The sequence below is a fragment of the Camelina sativa genome, chromosome 20, assembly GCF_030686135.1.
Source record: "Camelina sativa cultivar CO46 ecotype springtype chromosome 20, ASM3068613v1".
Classification (NCBI taxonomy): Eukaryota; Viridiplantae; Streptophyta; class Magnoliopsida; order Brassicales; family Brassicaceae; genus Camelina; species Camelina sativa.
Genome location: NC_141899.1, coordinates 28,893,646 through 28,904,238, shown reverse-complemented (window position 1 = coordinate 28,904,238; position 10,593 = coordinate 28,893,646). Strand labels below are relative to the sequence as shown.

The 10,593-nt window shown below is 37.7% G+C and overlaps 1 protein-coding gene and 1 non-coding gene across 2 annotated transcripts; both read left to right on the top strand.

The window, feature by feature from the left end:
* Positions 1 to 1,113: 1,113 nt before the first annotated feature.
* On the top strand, positions 1,114 to 1,220 carry LOC147919526 (small nucleolar RNA R71). The gene has a single exon (XR_015594294.1). It is a non-coding gene; the product is annotated as a small nucleolar RNA R71 (small nucleolar RNA).
* A 3,929-nt stretch (positions 1,221 to 5,149) lies between these two features.
* On the top strand, positions 5,150 to 7,675 carry LOC104771489 (putative inorganic phosphate transporter 1-3). The gene is made up of 3 exons (XM_087503499.1): positions 5,150 to 5,261; positions 5,489 to 5,894; positions 6,296 to 7,675. Exons 2-3 carry the CDS (start codon positions 5,491 to 5,493, stop codon positions 7,497 to 7,499), a joined length of 1,608 nt encoding a protein of 535 aa, XP_087359625.1. The 5' UTR covers positions 5,150 to 5,261; positions 5,489 to 5,490; the 3' UTR covers positions 7,500 to 7,675.
* The last annotated feature ends 2,918 nt before the right edge of the window (positions 7,676 to 10,593 follow it).

Here is a 10,593-nt window from a genome sequence, read left to right as displayed (position 1 = left end):
ATCGAGTGCTTGCTCGAGTTCTTCCCTAGAACTTTGGTTTATGATTTGTAGTTGTCCTGTTTTATCTCTAGTCTCATTCTATTTGCATTTATGTTGCATTTACTTATTGTCCTGTTCATTATTGTCTTGCATTGGTTCATTATTGTAGTTTCTATTTCTGTTCTAGCTTCATATTAGTCATAGTCATTTTGTTCCATCTACATTTAGCATCTAGTTCTTATAGTTTTACTTTCTGCATTTTGCATTTTCATCATAGGATTGTTAGTGACATACATCCTTTACATTTGGCTTGACTTAGTCTCATATGCATGTCTTAATTGTTCACAAACACTCATTTAGGATTGACACCTCTTATACTGCAACTGCATAAGGGGAATTGAAAGACCTTACCATCCATTCATTCATATCTCACCATTGCATACATTCATCATCATTCACCACCAACATAAAAGTTTGTTTCACTTCTTGACATGAATGTTCAAATCTTCAAACTTTCCATTAAGATCAGTGTATACATTGTCAAGTTTCCCATTGAAAGTCACTGTCATTTGCTCCTTACCTTGCAAAAGCTGCTCAAGCATAACTTCCATCTTACTACTTTCAGCTGTTTTTGGAGGAGAAGACTGATATGAATTGTTGCCATAAGTCCTTGTGTACCCAGTGCCCTGTTGCTGCTGCTGATACTTTGGCTTGGAAGTGTAGCCTGAAAAGTTCCCACTGTAAGACCCGTTGCCTTGCTGATTACTGAACCTCTGACCCTGATTTCCATAGACAAAGTTGACATCAGCTTCTTCATTCCTTGTCTCAGGTTGTGGCTCAAATGTCTCAACTTCAGCAGCAAAGTGAACTGACTTCTTGCCCACAAGGAGATTATGCACTGAATCCAGCTTAGCATTAACAGAAGCTAACTGGTTTGAATCATATCCTCCATGTAATCTCTTCCTTTCAGCATCTGCTCTCTTAGTACTATTGCTAGCAGCTAAGTTCTCAATCAAACATTCAGCATCTTCTGGAAGTCTTGTCTTGAAATTCCCATGACTTGCAGCATCTAAAGCCAACTGATACTCCCAGTCACATCCTCTGAAGAAGATACTTAGCAATTGAACCTTTGAGAAACCATGGTGTGGACAGTCTCTTTGGTAAGCCTTGAATCTCACCCAAGCTGCATTGAAAGATTCATCTGGTCTTTGCAAAAAAGAAGACAGCTTTATTCTCAACTCATCTTACATTGCATCATCATAGAAGTAGTTTAGGAAAGCCACCTTGACATCACGCCAACTTGTCGATGATCCAGCTGGCAGCTGTTTCAACCACTGAGATGCCTCTCCTGCAAGTGAGTAAGGGAAGAGTTTGCAGAAGATGTAGTCCTCAGTCACCCCATTAGCCTTGATACTAGTCACCAGATCCTCAAAATGCTCAATGTGGTCCAAGGGCTTCTCATTGGGCAAAGCAGAGAAAGGTCTCTGCCCAACTTGTTGAAAGTACGCAGGTTTCAACTCAAAATCGTTCCTCTGGAATGGAGAAGGAACAATACCGGACCAGTTATTATACACCAGATCAGCCCGGTTGTAGTCAGCAATGGTCCTGATCAAGTCTCGGTTGTGCTCCTGTCGTCGAACCGGGGTTTGGACGTGGTTGGCAGCTCCATGTCCGTCTGCTGCAGGTGGGTGTCAATCGATGCCACCTGGTTGGTGTCGATCGACACCAAGATTCGGATCATCAACGACACCAGCTTGCTGGTTCACGACAGCCTGCTTGTTGACAACAGGTTCAGCAATCACATTGCCTTCAGCATCAATCTTTTGGCCTAGCTCATCGCGCAAGTGGCCCTCTTGATCCCTCAAAACACCAGCCTCATCACGCATCAGAATGATCGGATTAACCATCTTCAGAGATTTGGCTGCTTTTCTGTTCTCACGCTCAAGTTTTCCCAACTCTTGGTTTGAAAGATTCAGAATTGGACCAGTCTTGTTGCTCCTTGTGTTAGGCTTATTAGGCATACACCTGAAACACACAAGAGAAAAGAAAACAAAAGCGTGTTAGTTTGAAAATAAAAAGAAAAAAAAATTTAGACAAAATCAAAAACTCAAATCTAATGGTAGATCAAAGCGTCCCCGGCAACGGCGCCAAAATTTGATATACTCAAATTTAACCCTGAGCTACTCTCTCAAATTAAGAGATCACTATAATACTTAGGGGTCGAATTCCACAATGACTCAAGTCTACACAATAAATTATAGAGTTTTATAATTATGCTAAACAGATTAAATTGAATTAAAATAAAAGCAATGCAAAATATTAAATAAAAGTTGTTGTAAATTCAGAAGATCAAAAAGCTAGGCCTAAGGAATTTCTCAGGAAATTATGAAATATTAAATCAATCAATAAATTAGGATTAAAGCAATTAAGAACAGATCTAGAACTCTAAACACTTTTGTAAATTAAATCAGTTCTCACTGCAAATAATATCTAAATTTAAAACCAGAAAATCCAAATCTCTTTGTAAAATTCTAGGTTAAAAATCAGCAATAAAATCAGGTTTAGATTGTTCACAAAATTATTAAATCAAATCTCTTTGCAAGAAATAATTTTGCTCATCAAAAGATTTTATCAGGAAAATCAATTATATTCTCATATCAATTTATTTTCCTAAAGTATTAATTCTAGATGGCCAATCAAGGATTAATATGAAGAACAACCTAAGATGAAGATCTAGATAGATAATGAATCCTAAATAATCAGATCTAATAATTCATAAAATCCCTGTGAAAAACTCAAAACCTAACAAGCAAACTACTCAGACATAATCAATGAAGAACAAAACATCTTTCTGAATAACATGCAAATAGAGATTAAAAGAGTAAAGAGAGTTCAAGAAATTTTTCTCTACAAAGCAGATCTGATCTCTCTCTCTCCAAAAAGCTCTCAAAAATATCTCAGGGTTGCAGGAAAAAATAAAACTTGATAAAATAAAATTTAAGGGTTTTAAAAACCTAAAAACTATATATATATATATATATATATATATATATATATGTTCTAAAACACGTCAGAGACTTATGTTGCAATTTTGGAAGACTTTGGGGCAGAATTGTAAAACTTCCAATTCTGTGATTCTTCATCGGCTGAAGAGGGTGTCGATCGATGCTCCCAATCTTGGTGTCGATCGATGCCCTTGTTTTGCCTCGAGTCCAAATTGATTCTTCGAGATTTTTGCTCCAAAACATCTAAATTGCTCCGCTCCTTTCATGCTAAAAACCTGTAAAGACTCAAAAACAATCTAGAAACAAATGAAAAGACACTAAAAGACTCCTTATATCATGGTTAAAAACCATAAAAACCATGATATATCATAGACTTTTGTCTTTCATTTTGTGTGACCATGTGAAAACATCATCTATTGATGGCATAGGCTTGAACATCAAGATACGCCTCTTTGTTGGTTGACAAGCTTCATTCAACCCCATGAGAAACTTTGTGACCCTACTCCATTGCTATAACTTTACCCGAAAATTGCAGCATTGCACTCGCATATATACCACGAAGAGGAAGCTCAACATGTTACTATACTCCACCCATCGAGTCACCAATGCTGTGTAATATGTAGTCACATCCATTGAACCTTGATGCAAAGAACTTAAACATTGTTCTATCTCAAAGACTCTAGGTGAATCGTCTTGCTTAAAGCGAGACATAATATTTGTCCACATTGTAGCAGCCGTAGACATATACAACAAACTCTAGGCTATTTGCTTTGAGACTGAGCTCATTAACTAAGTTATGACCATGTCATTACACCTAGACCAAGAACCTGCATCAGGATGATCACTAGGAGGTTGAGGAATTGTACCATCAATAAGAAGAAATGAAGAACAAGGAAATGAAAGATTCGAGTGAAAGAAGATCAATCACAGCAAGATAAAGGTGAAAAACAAAATTGAAGATCAGTACAGTAAATCGAACACTCATAGCTGAAGAATAAGGCGATGAAAAGACAAAGGAATGAGAATCCATGGCGGAAGCTTTCTTCTTTTTTGTGCATTGATACCATATCACGATTAGGCTAGCGATAACAAAGTAAAAGTATTATTTTCCTTAATTAGTAAAAGTATACAATTTGTGTTAATATACATGAATAATCTAAACCGAATCTTAACCGGTTATAACAACCCATGTTATATCAAACTACCTAAAACATAAATATATTTAACCGCACTCGCGCGCGAACGCAACCAGAATGAGATAAATTGGTTGGTGTTAGCTGTTTTACAATCCTTTTCTAGGATAAAATAATTTTAATTAGTGGATCATTACTTCACTATTGTCACATTCCTCTTGCTTGCAGTTTGGGGATGTTTAACTGCTGGACTTAGCTGTTGGTGGACATATTGTATTTTTAGTTAGTAGTAAATTATTGTCTTAATTAAAATCCATAAACTACATCCATTGTCAAATTAACATATTAAATAGTAATATGAACATACATAGTTGAAAGTTGTGACCCTCTTGTTTAACAAATTAAACATATAAGTATGTTTGGTCAACAGAAAACGTGGATTTATCTATTGGGCGATAGAGAGTTTTTCTTATCTCAATCGAAGCTAGTAGTCCTAATTAAGAACATTAATTTATTTCCAAAAATTTCCAATAGAAGATTAAATTGTTTAGGTATGTGTATGTCTTATAAATGATCATATAAGAAAATACGTTTCATGAAATTATGTTTAGTTTAGACATTCTAACATTTGCAAGTGGCTTGGAGACGAATCGTATCCATTTCATTATGTATATAGAATTTATGTTTTTGTAATCATTTTGTATCACCCAACTTACAAATATACAATTAAAGCAAGCAAAACAAATTTTATATAATTCTACATACTAAGAGTATGTATTTCAAACATAGAATAAAAAGATTATGTATTCACTGGTCGTAGTAAACGACTGAAGCGCGAATTAAATGAATTTATATTCATCATACTATGTAGTTTCATTATCATTACGTATTATTGAGGTTCTTATTATAATACAATTTATAAAACACAACCAAGATGAGAGCATATGCTCTTTAGATCCCGATTTATAGAGTTACGTACGTTGACTTTGAGTTATAACTTTGGTCTATAAGTAGCACATACATTTCTAACTTTTGAGATATCTTTAGTCATAAATCAAAGTTAAACACATAACTTTCTTCAGTCGTTTAACTTTATTTATATCTTGGATTCCAACAACCAAAAAGCTTCAGTATAAGCTTAAAGGTTAGTTAACTTAGTTGATTTCATTGTTGGTCTTGTTTGAATCTACGTTAATATTTATTTTACGTTTCTAACTGCGACAATCCATCTAAATTATTGTGGATTCTTATGCAAACAATGCTTAGTCCTTTGTCTTCTAAAGAAACATGAATAATGAAATGATGAAAATAAAATGTTAGTAGATAGAAAAAAAAAATCCAGTCCTAAATTATTGGTTATTGTCTTTGTAGCAATGGCGGAAGATCAACAGTTAGGAGTTCTCAAAGCATTAGATGTGGCCAAAACACAACTTTACCATTTTACAGCGATTGTTATCGCCGGAATGGGTTTCTTCACTGATGCCTACGATCTTTTTTGTATCTCATTGGTTACCAAGCTCCTAGGCCGCATCTACTACCACAAGGCTGGTGCCGAAAAGCCGGGAACACTCCCTCCAGAAGTAGCGGCCGCAGTCAATGGTGTCGCTCTTTGTGGGACACTTGCCGGTCAGCTCTTCTTTGGGTGGCTTGGAGACAAACTAGGCCGGAAAAAGGTGTATGGGATCACTTTGATCATGATGGTTCTCTGTTCCGTGGCTTCCGGTCTCTCCTTTGGGAACAGTCCAAAAGGAGTTATGACCACTCTTTGTTTCTTCAGGTACTTTATCAAATAAACTTTGTTTTTATAACCAAAGAATTCACTTTATTTTTACAATTATATATATCACACACAGCCTGAGTTTTTTTGGATTTATTTTGATACACGAATTAAATTTCAAAATAAAATATTGATATTTCTTTTATAAAATAAATATATTAATAATACTGAATGATATTGAATGAATAAATGGATATATTAATTATTATCATAATTTATTAAGACGTACAAATTATATAGAAAAATATATTTATAGTTGTAAATAAAGAAGATTAGCGACTCTAATACGAAAAGGAATATTTAGTTATCTAATGGCTGCAAATGGATGCAAAAAATTGAAAAAATGGGAATATTCAGTCATTTGTTAATCGATGTCCATTATATAATTTTGGTAAAAAAAGGTTTTGGCTTGGAGTTGGTATCGGTGGTGACTACCCACTGTCAGCGACGATCATGTCGGAGTATGCAAACAAGAAAACACGTGGTGCCTTCATCGCAGCTGTGTTCGCTATGCAAGGGTTTGGGATCATGGCTGGGGGTATTGTTGCGCTCATATTTTCAAGTATTTTCGATCACCAATTTCCATCACCGATCTATAGTGTAGACCCCGTTGCCTCGACTGTACCTCAAGCTGATTACTTGTGGCGTATCATCCTTATGGTGGGTGCTCTCCCAGCCGCTATGACATATTATTGGCGTATGAAAATGCCCGAAACGGCTCGTTACACAGCTTTAGTCGCCAAAAACCTTAAAAAAGCCACGCAAGACATGTCTAAAGTCTTGCAAGTGGATCTTGAAACTGAGGAAGAATGCGCTGAAAAGATTGTAAGAGATCCTAAGCTCAACTACGGATTGTTCTCGAGGGAGTTCCTTAAACGCCATGGACTTCCTCTCCTCGGAACTACCTCTACTTGGTTTTTGCTTGACATCGCGTTTTACAGCCAAAACTTATTTCAAAAAGATATATTTTCCGCAATCGGATGGATCCCACGTGCGGCTACAATGAATGCCATCCATGAGGTTTACAAGATTGGTAGGGCTCAGACTCTCATCGCGCTCTGCAGTACGGTTCCAGGTTACTGGTTCACAGTTGCCTTTATTGATACTATGGGAAGATTTGCAATCCAGCTAATGGGATTTTTCTTCATGACAGTCTTTATGTTTGCTATAGCCTTCCCTTACGATCACTGGATTAAACCAGACAACCGTATCGGTTTCGTCATTATTTATTCCCTAACTTTCTTCTTTGCAAACTTTGGTCCAAATGCAACGACATTTGTGGTTCCTGCCGAGATCTTCCCGGCCAGGCTAAGATCCACTTGTCATGGAATATCAGCCGCGGCAGGAAAGGCGGGTGCCATCGTGGGTGCGTTTGGATTCTTATACGCAGCTCAGTCAAAGGATAAAACCAAGACTGACGCAGGATATCCACCGGGTATTGGTGTCAAGAACTCGTTGATCATGCTTGGTGTTATCAACTTTGTTGGTATGATCATGACGTTTTTAGTGCCTGAATCTAAAGGGAAGTCACTTGAGGAGCTTTCAGGCGAGAATGTGTGTGATGATACGGCCCCGTCCGCGATCGCTACCTCTGGAAGAAACTAAACTTTTGCCTTTACCAGAACTTTGTAGATTATATGTAGTTATATCGTCCATCCAATATTTTGTAATAATTGTTGTTTATATTCTGCTGTGGACAAATCATATAATGTATTAAAATGTTGGTTTATTTTCCTCTCTATTGCGTTTTTGGAAATAAAAATTCAAATTCTCACGTGAAATAATTTCTCAAGTTGGTGCTCTTATATTTTAAGAAAATACTAAATTTGAGTTTAACAATAATCAATCAATCAATCAACAAAATATACACATAAACTGGGAATATCGGTAAGCCAGTTAGTTGTTCACAGGTCCTAACAGTTTTATATTTATTAGGTTGTTTGTCTTTTAAAATTATTCTACATATTTGAAAATACAACAATAAAAATACAGTAAAATCTCTATAAATTGATATTCTCAATAAATTAATATATTGTTCCAGTCTCAACTTAAACCGGTGTAAAAAGAAGACAATTTGATAAAATAATAAGATAAATGTTATAAAAATAGAGAAACTAGAGGTTGTATTCTCTTGTGTTTTTATTAATTCAATCGAATAAGAGTACATATATAGTAGTACACAAAGCCCTAAACATATTAGAAATCCTAAACCGACTATGAATAAGAGAAGGTGGCTGATGGGCTTTATGGACTTGGACATGTGTGGGCCGATTATGCAGATCCATCCTTAATGATTTACAACACTCCCCCTTGGATGACATAACCGTGCAGATGCTAAGAGATCACCATAATACGCTTGGGGATGCTGTCTCATTAAAACCTTACCATGAAAACTCAGTGGGACAAAACCATGGTGAAGGAAAAAGAGTACAACACGTATTACTCCCCGGTTCTAAGCATCACTAAAAGTCTTTGAGTCTCCGCATTCCAATCTGGTGCGTGAGCTTCTTGAATGTTGATGTCGGTAATGACTTTGGTGAAGAGATCAGCTGAATTGTTGCAAGATGGAACTTACACCACTTGAACTTCTCCGGCCTTTTGTAATTCATGTGTGAAGAAAAACTTAGGCAAAATGTGCTTCGTCCGATCGATGCCCAACAGGGCTAGCTTGGGGTCCATTGGGACGGCTAGCGGGGGGCTAGCAGGGTCCATGGACGGTCCATTGGGGCTTAGCGGGGGCTATGGGTTATTACAATAAAAATCAATTTTTATGTGACAACCCATCCCGTGGACCCCACTAGCCCCCCGCTAGCTTGCCCCCATAGGCCCCAAGCTGGCCCTGCAGGACATCGATCCTAACCCCTCACTGTGGAAAGGAACTATTCTCAATTGGTGACCGCTTGTTCTGTGGGAAGGTTGTTAAAGGATGGGGACCAGGGTTTGAGGAACGCGTGGCGCACCAATAACCTACTGGTGGATTTGGATATCCATAGTGATGGGTTAGGATTGATGCCCTACAGGGCCAGCCTGGGGTTCGTTGGGACGGCTAGCGGGGGGCTAGCAGGGTCCACGGACGGTCCGTTGGGGCAGCTAGCGGGGGGCTAGTGGGGTCCACGGGACGGGTTGTTACAAGTGCATTCTAATATAGACGTGTGTTCATGATCCTCATTTATTTCAAGTGCTACCTTGTATGCAAATATTTCATCAGTGTCGACATCTTTTCGGTTCCATTGAATTCCAGACATGATATAATGTATTGAGATCTCATTATTATCAATACCTTCAGGACATTGAGGTTCAGCGTCCCAAACCTCATTGATCGGTTCATTAGGGTCTGCCGCCGCCATGTCTATGGTTTCTTTCGGTTTGAATTGCACATTTCTTTGATTTCTGTGGATTCTTATCTTTGGAACCTATTGGTCTACCATGTTTCAAACGTGCCTTAGACTCTGTAGCAACTTGATTGTGTCTCTTTTGAACATCAATACGTACTGGTGCATTACAAGCTGGCATGTACGATTTTGTAACTTTCTTCGGGTCAGCAAATGAATCTAGCAATTGATTAGCTAGCTTTTGTAAATGTATAATCTTTTGGACCTCTGCCTCACATGCTAGAGTCCGAGGATCTTGCCAATTCAAGGATGTTTGATTCCATGATATCTCTTTGACCAGCTTGTTTGTCTCTCCACCTAATGTAGGAAATTTGGATTCAGCAAACTGACAATCCGCGTATCTAGCCTTAAATAGATCACCCGTGGTTGGCTCTAGATACTCAATAATGGTGGGAGAATCATATCCAACATATATTCCTATCCTCCTTTGAGGTCCCCTATTTGTTCTCTGTGGTGGTGCAATCGGTACATAAACGGCACACCCGAATGTCTTTAGATGGGATATGTCTGGCTCATGACCCGTTAATAATTGGGATGGCGAATATTTATGCTCACTAGATGGCCTGATGCGTATAAGTTCTGCTGCATGTAATACTGCGTGTCCCCAAGCCAACACATGAAGCTTCGACCTCATGAGTAATGGTCGAGCAATTAATTGAATTTTTTAATGAAGTATTCAGCTAATCCATTCTGTGTATGTACATGTGCCACGGGATGTTCCACACTTACCCCCATGGACATACAATAATCATTAAGCGCTTGGGATGTAAATTCACCAGCATTATCAAGACATATAGTCTTAAGTGGAAAATCTGGAAAGTGTGCTCTCAGTCTTATGATCTGGGCTAACAATCTAGCAAATGCTAGGTTTCTAGTGGACAATAGACAAACATGCGACCATCTGGTCGATGCATCAATAAGAACCATAAAATATCTAAACGTCCTACAAGGTGGGTGTATTGGTCCACACATATCTCCTTGTATCATTTCCAGAAAATTTTAAGTCTCTTTAGTTACTTTGACTGGTGATGGCCTTATAATGAGTTTCCCTTGTGCACATGCTACACACGTGAGATTCTTAGGGATAGCTCGTCTCTCTTTTAGAGTGTGTCCATTTGGATTCAAGATTAGCTTATGCATCATGTTAGAACCGGGATGGCCAAGCCGGTCATGCCATAAAGTGAATTGTTCATTAAACCTTCTTAGTTTAATATAAGCATTTTATCTTTTAGATAATGCATGTAATCTCTAAGATACTTTTCTTGTCTTGGGTAATACTTATGATTATCGGACCACTGTTTTTTTGG

Bases quoted from the DNA above. Each gene is read 5' to 3' on its own strand.
- LOC104771489 (XM_087503499.1), top strand. From the start codon at position 5,491: ATGGCGGAAGATCAACAGTTAGGAGTTCTCAAAGCATTAGATGTGGCC. The intron at 5,895-6,295 runs GTACTTTATCAA...TGGTAAAAAAAG, and splicing joins ACCACTCTTTGTTTCTTCAG to GTTTTGGCTTGGAGTTGGTA.